General features: G+C 30.3%; 1 protein-coding gene across 1 annotated transcript; it reads right to left on the bottom strand.

Annotated features, from left to right (window-relative positions):
• Nucleotides 1-13,585: 13,585 nt before the first annotated feature.
• LOC139492870 (RING finger domain and kelch repeat-containing protein DDB_G0271372-like) lies at nucleotides 13,586-14,455 on the bottom strand. Its single transcript, XM_071281022.1, has one exon. It carries the CDS (start codon nucleotides 14,453-14,455, stop codon nucleotides 13,586-13,588), a length of 870 nt encoding a protein of 289 aa, XP_071137123.1.
• Nucleotides 14,456-16,418: the final 1,963 nt, after the last annotated feature.

Genomic DNA, 16,418 nt, shown 5'->3' with positions numbered 1-16,418 from the left:
AATTTTGAAATTATTATGAAACTAAGGTTTCAACTCCCTCAGGCAAAGTTGGCTTTAGATGAATTTGGCTATTTATTTTAGGTATTTTTAACATATAGCTCTTCAACGATTTTCGGTACTTATACATCTTCGGATTTCAAATGTTTGGCTTTGAGCGTTCCTGATGAAGGTAAATCCAGAAAAGCGCTTCGGACGCAATAAATTATTAAACGTGTTGTTTTATATTTTTATATTTCAACAATATGTTACAAACAAATTGTATAAACTATCGCAATATTGAAATACAAATTATAAGGATAAACCACGATGACCAAAAAAAACCCAAATACCTCAGTATATTACAAAAAATAATATTCATTACTTTCTAAAATATTGTAATTCAAGAGTGCAATATTCCACATTTATGAATGTCATAATAGATACTGTGGTACGGTGATAAGACATGATTTAAACCCATCAAATGAATTAAATCCTGTTTATATTCTCTTTGTCGATGATATCATGTAGTTTGATGAAATTATAAGTTAATGCTACATTGTCAGTAACGGGTGTAAATTGTATCAAACATCAGATTAATTGAAGATATTTAAAATTTAACCGACTTTATTCTCCGAGGGGTATGATGGGTGGATCACATGATATCTGAAGCATTGAATCTTCACACAGAAAAGTTAATGCTGAATTAAAAATTGATCTCGCTTTTTTTGGACACATAACACAACTTTGTAAATGTTAAAGGGAATACACAAATAGATTGGCTGAGCGATGCATATGTTTAACAGCAAGTCATACATGCATGTTCTGGAAAATAACACGTTAGTATCATCTGTATGTTTTTGAGTACAACATCTGCACTATATTTCAAGGGCTAGGTCATTAAGTCCTAGTTAAGATAAGAACACAGTGATTTATTCTAATGAGAGACCTTTTTTGTACCACTTTGACCATCCGAATTGTTGGTGGTGTAAAATTCGAGTTACAAATCCTGGGATTTTAGTTCACTACATACCAGTCAGCAAGAAAACTCATTAATTCATTCCATGACAATAACATTCTTTGTTACGTTTTATATAGATATATGCATTCATGTAGCTACTCTTCTGTTTGAAAAAGTAGCCGAAACAAGTTAAAAAACATTTTGCCTGACCCGATTAAGGATTCAATTCTTTTTGGAGACGAAACCATTGGCGCATAATTCTTTGAGACCACAGAATGAGTACTTACATATATATCTAAATTATAAAAAGGCCATAATAAATAGTAAAACAAAAGGTTGATTAGCAGTATACTACAATTGTACTACTGTTGCCTTTATTTAACCCTGGTCATAATGTTGCAAGTTGAATGGTCGTTCTTTTGTACATTCAGTTTGTTACTGTATGCTTGTGAATTACTGACACAGCTGTAAAAAAAGTGTCTTTTTAATTTTTAGCCATAGCGTTGTCAGTTTATTTTCGATTTATGAGTTTGACTGTCCCTTTAGTATCTTTCGTCCCTCTTTTAGCATTAGGGATAACATTGAGACATTAATAATTAGCTTTTATTAAGAATAAAATACATATTGAACATTTGTTTTTGTGATAGAAGACTAGAAATAACGATTTATCAATATGCAAAAAATTAAATAAATAATAAATGATTTGACGCTTAACCCCAATACACAGTTAACCACACCGACATTCTTTATCCACGTGAAAATTACAAAATTTAACAAAATAACAAATGAAATCGATCAAAATGTTTTATTTGAGAACATTTAAGTAAATACAGTATTTTCCAAAATATTTGTGTACATCAATACGTCACAAATCTAAATACATGTCAATATTAAGCTTTACCTGGATGACCCCGAAAAAAATTCTTCAGTCTAATAAAAATATTATCATCAATAATTTCATATTATTGTAATTTAAAAGTGTAATATTACACAACTGTGAATATCATACCAGTTAGGGTTGGATTTTTAAAATGTACGATTTAAACCCATAATATCAATTAAATTTCATTTATGTTCTCTTTTTTTTTAATAGTCATGCAGTTAAGTGACATAACTATTAATGTTTCATTGTCAGTAATAGTAGGTTAAAATTGAATCAAACATCAGATTAATTAAAGATGTTTATAATTTCATCCTCCCAAAGGATGTGACATGAGGGTCAATAACTATCTAAAGTGTTGAATTCGTACAAAGAAAAAGTTGATTCTAACTTCCATTTGATTACTCATTTTTCTTAAAGGCATTACACAGCTTTGTAAAAATTAAATCAATTAAACAAATTCATAGACGTAACGATGCATATGTATAGAAGTAAAACATACGTGCATGTTCTTGACAATAAAAAGTTATTAACCAACCAAGATTTAATCCACAATTGTTTGAATAAGGAAATGCCCGTTATAAGTCAGGAAAAAGACGGTTGTTTTTCATTCGTTTGATGTGTTTGAGCTTTTGATGCAACAGTTGCTTTTTGATCAGGGACTTCAACATCTGAAATTTCCTCGGAGTTCGGTAATTTTTTTTTCCCGTTCTTTGTACAACATCAGTGCATATTTCTTTTGTAAGTGGCTGGTCTGAGTATCACTTAATTTGAAAACGAATTGATTAATAAAATAGAGAACACCTGTATGATAAAATTCTGAAAATCTCGATGTTTGATAAAAAAAAAACACTTTTTGTCCTACCCACGCAGGATTGGTAAGGGCCCACAAATAAGTAAACCATAACAATAACAATCTTTGTTACTTGATTATAAGTACTCTAAAATGCTGCGTGTTATGTGTAAAAGTAGCAAAATCAATTTTAAAAGCCTTTCGTTTCAAGTGACTAGGGACTGAATATAAAAAAAGAAGATGTGGTATGATTGCCAATTAGACAGAACACCTAATTCATAATACAATGAGGCAGTAAACGAAAGAGTACTACCAAAAAGAAATCATTAGATGACAACATTATTGTTGCAAACGAATTTATTGAAATAAAATTAAAAGCATTAAAACTGACACAATGGGTAATACTACTTATGTGAAAAAGATAAACTGCTAACACAGTCGTCATTTAAAGAAAATATAAAGAAAGATATATTTGAATTCGATCCATTTTCTATTACAAACCGCATCATACTATATACCAACAAAAACATGTGAATAGTACACGAATTCCCTACTTGCACTTTCATTTGATAAGTTCAGTGGACCGTGAAATTAGGGTCAAAAATCTAATTAGGCAATAAAATAAGAACGACATAGGGAACATGTGTACTAAGTGTCAAGTTGATTGGACTTCAACTTTCATCAAAATCAATTTTGACAAAACACTTAAACCATAAACTTTAACAAAAACGTTCACAAAAACTTTAAACAAACACAAAACCCAAACAATTCCCTTAGGTAGGACATACAAATAATTAACTTTTTCTCATATATACAGAATGGAAACTATCTTGTAAGAAGAAATAACGAGACTCTAACAAAAGCGATATTTGCATCGCATCTACAAAATTATATCATAAACTATGACAAATTATAGCCAATTTAATAACATAAATTGACAGGGGAGAATTCCTCAAAAGCTAAAAAGAGTAAATGTGACTCTCTACAATTGTTTTATAACTCAATTTTGTACGACAATACATCTAATTGCATTTCAATCTTAAGATTTCTCTATGCTGCTAGACAACAAAAACCAATCGGTCTTTTGAGTGACAGAAAATCGATTTCTATAGCAAACGTTATTTCATTTAACGACAATAACTCTGCCATAGCCTGACCTAACCGCTTAACTATAAGGATTCTAACACTTTTTATAAATCCCAATAATAAATAAAAGTTCGAATAGAAATGAAAGTAATTTTCTTTAAATGGCACATGTCTCCATATAGATTGAGAGAAGTAATAGATATGGCGTCTACACTACTATTTTATTATTACATCAATGGTTAAAGCTTGATCAGATCAGATCTTTTTTTATGAAGTGGCAGGAGGCTAAATTTCCAATTTGATTAAAATTGACAAAACGCGCGTCTGGCGTACTAAAGTATACTCCTGATGCCTTTGATAACTATTTCTTCTTTTACAAAAGCTTAATATATGTAATGAAATATTATATGTCCGTCATGATTTTTGAGGATAAATCTGGAAAGATATGCGAAATGGTGAGTATGTTTTGAAGTTCAATAACACACAATATATCATTTTCACAAAAGAAAAGAAGAAAACATGAAAAATTCCGAGTTTCAAAGAAATTTCAAAACCTTCCTTATTCAATGGCATAATGAAAAGGTCAAACAAATTAAACAAATCGAAAACAAATATCATATTCCTCACGTGGTTCAGACATTCGCTTTCGTAGACAAATGTGGATTAAACCTGGTTTTATAGCTAGCTAAACTCTTCACCTGAATGCCCAGTAAACACACGACGTACTCCCGACGTCGGTTAATGGTCGTCTGAACGTCATGTCGTGAGTTTACGTCGTACCAACGTTGTGGGAACGTAAAAATCCAACGTTGGATGCAGACGTACAGACGACGTTATAAAATTACGTCGGATTCACGTAAATTTAGTACCTTGTCAGGACGTAACATTTTATTACGTTGTGACAACGTGCTTATTACTGTCATAATCCGACGTAACATTTTGTTACGTCGTATCGACATTATAAGAACGTAGTGAATACATTGTAAAAATCTGGTTTTATTGGACGAATTTTTGGGGTATGTCATAATGAGTATTCCTGGATATATCGATCATTCACCTTCACTAGAATATATTTACGATTTTTTCGATTTAAAAAAAAAATCCCCCTTTTTTCCCGCAGACATAATTTGCACCAAGATGTCAAAGAAAATATTACAAATCCAATTTTAATGTTCTAATATATGTATTTTATATGAATATTTATTGTCTAATATATATATATCATTAAAATTTTGTCATCATTTATCACTTGGATTTCATAATCGTTTTTTACGATTTGATTAGTGTAACGTTCAGCAGAACTCGGGGTTTTACCGCTGCATACTATGAAAAGTCTGAGCATGCGCACTTTTGACGCTTGATTTTTGAAAACAGTGAGAAATTTGCAGTGGAAATTTAGCTTGATCCAGATTCCAGAACAAAGAAAAAGGTAAAATAATGATTGCACATTACACCAAATAGGTTCTCCATGATAAAAACAAGTTTGATTGATGAAAATAAAACAGCTGTTACCGTGTTGGGCGCCTCTTTCAAGTCTGTTATACGTGACCGTGTTGAAATATGATACTTTTTCTTATACTGTCAATATATTGCACTGATACAAGGTATTTTAGCCATAATGTGTGTTATTTGAATCCATTTATCAAATTGTTTGACTAACTTGTGTTGTTTCTGAAGATATATGCAATTAATAGTAAGTAATAACTGTAGAAAGTAAAAAAAAGGGGGAGGGGTGCATGTAAGCCAAAAAAAGTGTCCCATGAAATTGTGTCCTCTAGAACATTATTTCACAGTTCAGCTGTGAAATTTTGTTCATGGGACAAAATATCACAATTGTAAACCATAAAATAGTGTCTCCGCTAGTGAAAAATTGTCCCTAGTACTTGCACATAATTTCATGGATGATTTATAAAATTATGTCCCAAAGGACAATATTTCATAGTGTAGCTATTTTTTTCTGTCCCTATACAAGGGAAATAATTTAGAAATCATTTAAATGTTTAAATCAATTAGTTAAATCATAATTGAAAATTAAATAAAGACTACACAGATGTGAACAAAAATGGAAAGTGAGGAATATAAACAGCTGTATAATTATGTGTCTGATGGTCAATACCCTCCAGAATTTGACAATAATGATAGGAGATCATTTAGAAGGAAGGCAAAGCTCTTTCAAATTAAAAACAATGAAATGTATTATATACATGTTGACAAAAAAACACAAGAGCAAACATTAAAACTTGTAATACATAAGGACAAATTAAAACAAGTATTGTATCTATGTCATAATGAAAGTGGATGTCATCTTGGGGTAAAAAAAAAGGATAATTCAAAGATGTTAAAAATTATTCATAGATTCCTATTGCTTATTTAAATACAAATGTCAATTAAGTCTTATTATTTTTTGTTAAATAAATTTTTTGGTATTAGACAAGACTTTTATGCAATATGGACATGATTTCACTATGAAAAAATGTCCAACGAAGGTCACAATAGTATTTATTGTCAAGGGACACTTTTACATAGAGGTGGACAATATTTTATAATAAAATTATGTCCTGGACCAAATTTCATAGATCATATCCATGAAATTTGGTCCATGGGACATAATTCCATGGGGGACACTATTTAATCCTACATGCACAGCCTCAAGTACTTGTTTTCTATCTGTGACAAGAGCTACTATCCCTATATATTAGGGCTACAAGTGTCTTTTGCTCTGTTGTTTTTTGATAATCATTGAAGCATAAAAGTCTTATCCATGTTATCAATATCAGAAAATGTGAAGCTAAACATCTCAGCACTTTAGATATCTGGTTCCATTACAAACTCCGCACATTTCAAACTTGGCATATTACCAACTCGGCCTATTAATGATAATACTGCATATATCACTGGGGGTTGTCGCTAACATGCATGAAATATTTGCCACTGGATGTTGAGCAACAAACGATCAATCATTGTATCACTGGGTCTGACATGGAAATAGACAATTGTGCCAATAAAGATGTAAAATATAGGCGTCACAGAAAAAAATTAAGATAGCCATCAAAGTTGTTGTAATGGGACTAGGTCGCTGTAGGAAGGCGTCCCAGAAAAAAATAAAAAACAGCCTTCCAAGTCTTGAAAGTGTCATAATGATTTAGACTAGGATCTACAATGTAGCCTTGAAAGTTGGGTAAAATTTTCTTGTTTTCAGGGTAAAACCAGTTTACAGGTGTTAAAAAAGAGTACATAGGGACATCATTTTTGCTGTACAATTTATAGTATGAAATCTACATATTTATCAATGACGAGCTACATGTACAATCACTAAATATGTGATCAGAAACAATGTTGTAATCAATCATAAAACATATACATTTTGGAATGCATTTAGATTTGTCACTTTGATCAGCTCTTTTTATGTCCTCCTTAACTGAGTGATATAGTTTAACTGTACGTACATACATGTACATTGAACTCAAAATTGGATTCTGTTATCTAAAGTTTGCCTAAATCACATGTTATGCAACCAATACACAACGCTTCTTATCATAAAACGCAGAGTTTGAATTTGGAGAGCATCTGCTTTACTGTTCTCTAGATATGTCCTTTGAATTAGGTTTGATAAGATCATTTGTGACTCATGGACACATTCTTCTTATATTAATTTTATTTATCAAATTATAATTTGTTGATTTTATAGATTGCGTTCATTGGCATATGCTATGAGGTCTTTGCGTTCATTGGCATATGCTATGAGGTCTTGTTGTATCCATGTACATTCTAAATTTATTAAGGTAGAATCCTTTGCATATCTTAAATTAATTGAAAAATGACAATATTGTGAAACCAAACTTCCTTAATTAATTATTTCGACTCATTATTATTTGTAAAATAACCACTGGTTGCTCCAGAAAATATTATGTCCCCTCTCCCCCAGTAAAAGCTCTTTTCTTAAATTTTATTTGGGGGTGATTGTATATGAAATACCAAAATGCAAAGCCAAAGGGAGTGTTGTTCTTATTAATTTTTAATTCTGTCGGTGCTGGGATTTTTTTTTAAAGGGCTTAGGGGCGGACATAGTATTTTCTGGGACAGACATAATTTTATTAACACATGTTCAATTTAACAACAAATTTATTTTTTAAATAAGAACAAAGGTTAATCATAAGTTATGAATAATTATATACTGTTGAAATTGTGTTAAATTTCTAACATACATCATCAAAATGTGTATAATTGGCAAAGATACAAACATCTCAGTAAAAACACAAAATAATTATGAATCTGCAGTTTATTATAGGACCAGCAATAGAAAAAATATTGATTATGTTTAAACACAGGATAATTTTTAAGAACTGCTGTAATTCATAAGTTGGGATCAATTTATTTTTTTGTATTTTATAATTTATGATTTTTTTTCAGAGATCTGAAACCAACACAAGACCAGCTGGGTCAATATTCCTAATGCGCCTCCAAATGAGGAACTTATGCGCCATCAAATGAGGAACACAAAAGTTGTGTGTAAACAAAAATTCTCTCTGTAGTGATATTGAACATTTTTCATTTTTAAAAAGTGACTGAGCTTTACCATTTGTGTTGATCTGGAAAGAAGAGGATCATATAGTATAAATATGTAAAACTATGGAGTTTTTTAATGTATTCAAAGTATTAAATTTTCAAAGAAATTGTTGTGTGAAAAAAAAAATCGCACTTCGTATTCCGAAAATTTAACCACATATATGTGAAAATGTCTTAGCTTCGAAACAAGCCATCCTACATATCCAGTGTACTATATTGACTGAGCTAGAGTAGAAAAGATTATCAATATCAACTACATGTATGCAGAAACAATTGGCATTGCGCAAATTGCCCAGCTGATTATAGGGCAGAAAACAAACATTTGGAATGACATGTACAATGTATACAACCAACACAAGACTAAAATTTGGAATAAAAATTAAAAATTCAGAAACAAACTATTATTTTTTTTATTGGTTCAAGTAGCTACATGTACATTGTAAGAAAAAAGAAGACTGAATTTTTGGATGGGTCTATCATTTTGGTCTCTTGTGGACAGTTGTCTCATTGGCAATCATACCACATCTTCTTTTTTATATTATCTCTAGTTGGTCAATGGAAAAAAGCAATAGTTAGTTGAATTGAATTTCAGGTATTTACTTCATTTTGGGATATTTTTAGAAGTGTGTATGAATTGTGTAGAATATATATATTTATAAATTAGACAGTCAGATTTTGGGCCAATTTTCCTAGCTTGTAATTGTGTAGTGAATCCAGCTGAATGAATTTTCAGTAAATATAAAGGTAAATGTGGTAGTTTGTTGTAGTTCTGAATAATTCATTAAAAATGGTTTTCCGTCGTCAAAGTGAAACCTACATTCTAGAATGTCCGCCATCATAGTGAAATCTATATTCTAGGCCACTGAAACACTAAACATTCAGAATTTGAAGCATGTACCAAGATGTCATGTTGAAGGCTGTACATGTACCTATAATTGCTAACATCATCAATATTTGATTTTAGGATAGAGGGTTGTCTTATTGCCCATCATACACAATCTCCTTTTTTTGAAAAGTATTATGTGTTAAAAGAGAGAAAAGTTGCATTTGTTAAATGTAAATGTGTAATTCTTGTACTTCAGTATTGCAAAAGTTAAAAACTTAATACTTTATAAACCTTAAACAACTATTTTTTGGAAAAACTAGATATTTATACATTTCACACTGAAACTTGCCAAAAAGATAAAAAAAAAACCAAAACTTTTTGACAATTTCATATACAGCTGGCAGTTTGGAAATAGAGTACATATCTGTCCATCTTTCCCACATAGAAAAATTTACAACTTAAAACGGGTCAAGAGAAAAAATAAAGACCCTGTTTACATACTTCTTCAATGGAATTGCATTGATTCTATCGATTAAATGAGGACAAGGGACATTTATAGTTGTGCTGTGACGTTGTTACAACGTTTTATGATAGTAATAAATTACGTCACAAATTACGTTGTGCCAACGTTGTGTGGATGGTTGTCAGCACGTGCCTTGGAGTTCACAAAATTACGTTGTACCAACGTAATTTTACTACGTTGTCACAACGATAGTATTACGTTGTCACAACGTAATGTCAACGTTGGATTGTTTACTGGGTGACAGTCGCAGCATATTATTCAATTATATTGACAATGTGTGAGCAAACAAAACAGATATAATAGGTAAAAAAAATGTACAGCATTTAACTTGCGTTTTAGTTTTAATCACTATAGTAACAAACAACTGTATCAACAAAGAAAAACAAAATGGCATATAGACAATATATAGATGTTCCAGACCGAATGAGTATTTGGACCGTACGCATACGGTCTGACTAATATTAAGAAGTTGTCAAACTTAATTAGATCCATATAACAGATCAATATAACTTAACTCTCAAATAGATATAAAAAAGTTTAATTGTAATTGAAAAAAAACAACTATATATTTTAATGATTTAAAAAATTCACGCTAATTGAATCTGTTAATCTCTTGTATTTAACATGTCGATCACTCAGTAAAATAATTGAATTATGATCACTAAAATTGAAAATATCGGAAGTAAATATAATGTGAGAGGATCATTGTTTTAGAACATTTAGCAACTTTACCAAAAAATATTTTTGCTAAGGAACATACACGAACTGCAAAAATGTAAATGTAAAAAATATTAGTACGTTACTTGTGGTAGCAAGTTTAACATTGGTTGAGAGTACCAAAATTAGGATCAAGATATACAATTAAACAAATATTTAATTTCAATTGTTCATTTGTTCATTTTATCCGTGGTATTGTAATAATATAAAATTAGTAAATCTGAAAATAAAGATTGTGATTAATGTTATTTTTTTAAAATTTAACCCATATGATCTAATAACATGTATGGTCAGCTCGTACTGGACCATACGCGTATACTCATACGGTCCGACCGTTAGCGTATGGTCGGACCGTACGAGTATACGTATACGGTCCGGACCGTACGCGTACGGTCCAAATACTGATATGGTCTGGAACATAGACAATTAACATGGGCAAATATGACAGACAAAAATACAAAAAAAAAATGCCATAGTAAAATACAATGTAAAACAATGGCTGGGTGTGTAAAAACATCAGTATCTAAATTCTATACTTCAAGACCATCATGCAACATAAACGAAGTTGATATGAACATTTTCCATCGATTAAGAATATAATAGACACCAGTCTATTCTAAGAGAAAAAAAAAAATGCTGACCTCTATGGCTAATGGCTTTTTTTATTTGTTTGCTTACTCATTGAAAATCTCCTTCAATTTTTAATGAAATGTGAACAGGACGCCAGTGCGCATAATAAAAGATTTATATTTTTTTTTATTTTGTATGTTCAAGACATATGAGAATCAAAGTTCACAAAAGTTTGTCAGCATCAAAATAATGGTGTAGAGCTAGATTAGGGAGTTTCAATTGGTAGAGTAGTTTAAGAATGATTCAATTATTGATAAATTTAGGATACTTTCGATATCAATACTTAATTCAAATGCAGATTATAGAAAATGAAGGATGAATTAAATTGCAAACAAAGTCTTGAAATTTTGTAAACATGATAAATAATCAATTTCATTGGCTTTTTGACAAAAGTAATAAAGACGGGTGCAATGCTTCTTTAAAGTTATATAATAAGATAATTACCCTCGTATACACAATTTATAACCTTATCTTTCTAAACAGAATACAGGACAATACTAAACCAGTTTGTTAACTGATGCAGAATACACCTCTTATATAATAAATATATGTACAATTGATATATCAAATGAAAGACATGCATATATATAAACTGTAAATTTAAAACAACTTTAATGTGCGAATATTGCGAACACACATCGGAAAATAGTAAAGATAGCACAATAATATCACACAATGTTACATTGGAAGATGGTGTAAGGGGAATAACACCATGAACAAGAATATTTAAAACATCTCAGCTTAATTGATCACATCAAAAAAATTCTCCGAAACTGAAAAAGGCATTCTAAATAGCATTATGAAACCGCGTAACTAAAAGCAATTTCAGATTGCTTGATCTACTGAAATAGAAAGCAAATGTCTGTTTACACTTTCACACATATAAATAAATTTCTCTGTATATAAGTAGATGTCCCAGTTAAATAATAAAAAAAGACACTTGAACCAGTTTTGTCTTGAATTAATTCAACATGTCTTTAAGCGAAGCAGTATTATAAAAAAAATATATTGAGCACTAGAAATAATAAAGAATTCCTAACGTTTGACATTGATATATCATAAGTAATTTCAAAGTGTATTCGACACTTAGAGAAGACAATATGATGTTGTTTAAAGTCAACACTAAATCCAATTGAGGGACAACTATTAACAAAAAATTGAAGGTAGCGGATTAATATTTTCTTAATTTGTCCGTTAATCAATTTTGAAATTTTAAGGAAACAAAGTTTTCAACTTCCTCAGGTAAAGTTGACCTTACATGGATGTACTTTTTTTTCAAGTACTAGTATTTTTTGTCATATAGCTGTTCAAATGTGTCAGTACTATAAAATGTATAATCCTCAGCTTACAAATATTTGGGTTTGAGCGTGTAGTTTAACCGTAGCAACCGTAATTTTAATTAGGAAAATTGAAAATTTTGAAATTTTTTCCTTTCAAAATAATTTTCAAGATTACAATTTATAATTTAGATATAAATACTCTGCAGTTTTTCATAAATACATAAATTTGGTGTATTTACTGTCTTTTGGTTAAAAGTTTTACTCTAATTTTCAATGTTGTCAATTTTTATGGCGAACGCCCACTCTGACGTTGTGTATTCATACGCCAACATATGTGTAATGTTGTTATTGTTTATATAAATAATCTAAAAGTTCTTTGAGCCTTAATTTTGATAGATATTTATTTATACTGAATGGCAAGAATTTATTTTGAATTTATTGAACCATAAAATTAATTTTTTACTTTTCACATTTTATATAATCCGCTTCGTGGTTCAATAAATTAAAAATGAATAATAGCCATTCATTAAATAAATATATAAATAGCTATAATATACACCAATACATCCAATTAGAGCACGCTCAAGTTGATATATTTCATTGTTAAATTTGATCCAATCAAGCTCAAATATTTCCTGCACATTCATACTTGAAAATGAAAATTTGATTCTCGTCGGCAACCCACAGATGGTTATAAAACAAACCGATAGCCGTTGGCTTGTCCAGTCCGTTTCTTGCATCGAACAATCTTTTCTTGTACTTCAACTCTTTGTCAAGTACATACACACTATGGTGACGATAGTCGGATACCAATGCGTTACCAGATTCATCGATGCACATTCCTTTACATTCAAAGTTTTTATCTGGACTATATCCATTTATACCATAAATCCAGAAAGCTTGTTACATTCATTAGATTTTGCATCTAATAGCTCTATATAATGCAAGTTAGATTTATTGTTGACACTATATAAGACACACACACCTGCATCTAAATGTTGTACGGAACATGGCACATCCACTTATTTCTAATAAAACACGAGCGCTTAGTTACTATTCCATCTGTGTTCATCCAAATAACATGGTTTTGGCTAGTATAATCAAGTTGGTTCCACATGTATATTACTACTATATCATCTCTTATGCAAATGCAATATGGATTATAACCAACGTCTGCAAATCTTACTAGTCGTCTATTTGGAAGGAGTTTCATGATCAATGTTTTAAAGACACAGAGAACCAAGACACAACCATCTTTTAAAACAACCATATCATCAACATACTCTGCGTATACATTTTCTTGCAAGAAGTGATCGACAATTTTAAGCAACTTCCGGTTTGAAATTATCAAGCATCTTTTTCAGATATTGGAACTATTTTCGAAATAAGTTTTATATCTTGTTTCATTTGGAACTTCATCGGATATTCATCTGTAATTTCATCTGATGAGCTTTCTTCTACATTATCATCCTCTCTGTCTTCAGCATCAAACCATTCAGTATCTGAATCTTGGAAAAAATCTATTTGTGTTGATATATTCGAGGATATTGACAATGGTAATTCGAAAGAGTCACTTTTTTCACATGACGTTTGAATTATTTTTCCAATTGAAAACTTCATAATTGGTTGAAAACCTGATTTTGGATGATTTATTATTTTGTCACAAGTAGATAAGCATGACTTCAATTCAGACAAACTATAAATAACATGACTCAGGTTATATTCGGGAAGCTTATCAACGTCTAAATTAGCGATTTCAGTTTGTAAATTTTTGATTTTTGTTTTTTGATCTTGTAAAGATGTTTGATAGCTTCCGAATGCATTACGTAACTCTGACAATGAATTTTTCTCTGCGAGATCAATGTTTTGTTTCATTTTAGCTACACTAGATCTTTTTTCACGTGCAAGACTTTCCTCGTCTTTTACAAGTTCTTTCTCTTTATCCGAAACCTTATCACTCAGTGAATTGAGATATTCTGTATATTTGTTTTCAAGCAACAAGCCACACATAACTGTCCGAATAGCTTGATCGGCATCCTGCACTTGACTCAGTTCGTGTTTTTGGTGTAACTGACCGATGCATTTTAAACACATAAAGTCCTTACAATCTTTGCAAAATATCGTGTATTCTTCCGTTTCATGAAATCTACACCGAAGTTGTTTAGGAGATGTACCAACGTCTTGATTTTCCCCCCGTTCTAACGTATCATCCGCCATTACTAAACGTGTTATTTAATATGTATACTTGTCAATAGATAAGCACTAGACCATGGTATGAAAATAGGTAATTATTGATTTTTATGTATTTAAATGTTTGCAACGAACTACAATATGAGATATAAATAACTTCTATTTCTTAATCAATCATTTAAAAATGGGAGATAAAAAATTAATTTCAATAATGTAGTATCTGTCAGTAAATGTTAATGGTCGTTTGTTTAAATAACAGTTCGTTAATCATTTTTGAAACTACATTTCAATATTGTAGTGATGTCTTTTATGCAGGACATTGTACCATAAATCGAGACAGGTTATGCAACAGGAACGAATAAACCCCAGAGAAAATAAATTTAAAATGATTGAATTTCTTACTAGGAATAAAAATTAACAACTTTAACAATAAAATATAATTACGTTCAGTTTGTTTTCATCTCCGTAAAATATTTACACATGCTTTAAAATTTATTAATAAAAAGTATACATGCCTATAAAAATATACCCAAAATTTTCTCACTTTAAATTGACATTGGTGAGCTTGGGTCAATATTTTCATATTGTATGATTGTATGAAAATTAATATAAAAAATGGTGGTTTCATATTGACAAAAAGTTTTAATCAGTTTAATAATTGTAAAGACTTCCAAAAATTATTATATAGGTTAGAGACAAATGCAAACATATGAAATAACTCTTACAATCTGTTGCATGTTTCTATATTTAATAGTTGTTTTTTAAAAAGTTGCATCTCTTAATTAACTTTTTTGGTTATGATAATTATATTGTTATTTCATCTTGATTTTAATTTATTTTTGTTGAAGTTCTTGTTTGTAGTAATAATAGAATGAGTTATATTGCTATACGTTGAATAAACCATTTACTCCCGACCTTCATAGTATAACCAAGTAAATGCTTGCAAGTACATGTACCAACAGTCAAAGTATTTACAAACGTCCAGCAAGTAATATGATTTTGTTACTGTTATAGTAAAACTAAGGTTGTAACAACCTCATGCAAATAATACCAATCCTGTGACAGTGAAGCATTGTTTTATGCTCTTCCCAGGCTGGTTCCCTTCCTCGCAACATACGGGTATTTTAGTCTCAGTTAAAAGCCAGGAGAAAAAGACAGGGAACAAGTTTAGGCCTTTTTTGTACTTAAGGATCTGATATCAGTTTAAATTAGGAACAGATGATGTGCACATGTAAATCATGGTCATTGTTTAACTAATGAACTATTTGAAAAAAATATCATTGAGTGAAAAACGTTTTTAACCTTGATCTGAAATAAATATGCAGATGGATAAACATCTCTTAAACTAATGTTAAATGAATAATATATAGTTTATTAGGATCTGGATGAGGGTTCATCAATTCTTTTTCTCTAGCTTTTTTTTAACCTTATTAACTACTCGTTATATTTCAGCAAGCATTTATTCTCTTTTCGTCTTTTCACTTTTATTTGTTATCCCATTTTTTTGTAGTATAGGCCCATTATTATCTATTCCGTAAACAACATTCAGACCCTCATTTGAAGCACTATGATAGCTTTATCTTAGTATTACATTAAATACAAAGTAATAACAAACGATACATAAATGTTCTGTCACATCGTTGTTAATTTCCAAATACAAGAAAATATAATAAGCGACAACCGGCTTTATCACAAATCTCCAGTTTTCATGCGAAGCTTTATAATTTCTTTATTATAATCTCCTGCAAAACATATAGCTAATATTCCTCATAGAGCTTCACTTGCGACCAAACATAATTTGATTAATTGGATTGCGTTTAGATGATTTTATTCTAATAAATCAGATCTTAATATAACGCCGGAACAAATATAAAGCGGACCATTTTACAAATACTAGTACACTTAAATTTAGAAGATAGAAGAAACGTAAAGCCCATGTCATATTGCTTTAAAAATTCATATTACTGTAACATATATTTTCATGCACGGT

Source organism: Mytilus edulis, chromosome 10, assembly GCF_963676685.1.
Source record: "Mytilus edulis chromosome 10, xbMytEdul2.2, whole genome shotgun sequence".
Lineage (NCBI taxonomy): Eukaryota > Metazoa > Mollusca > Bivalvia > Mytilida > Mytilidae > Mytilus > Mytilus edulis.
Note: the sequence above shows the minus strand (reverse complement) of the source record. Positions and strands in the feature narration are given on the sequence as shown.

What these genes read in the sequence shown, in the direction of transcription:
- LOC139492870 (XM_071281022.1), bottom strand. Translation starts at nt 14,455, where the DNA reads ATGGCGGATGATACGTTAGAACGGGGGGAAAATCAAGACGTTGGTACA.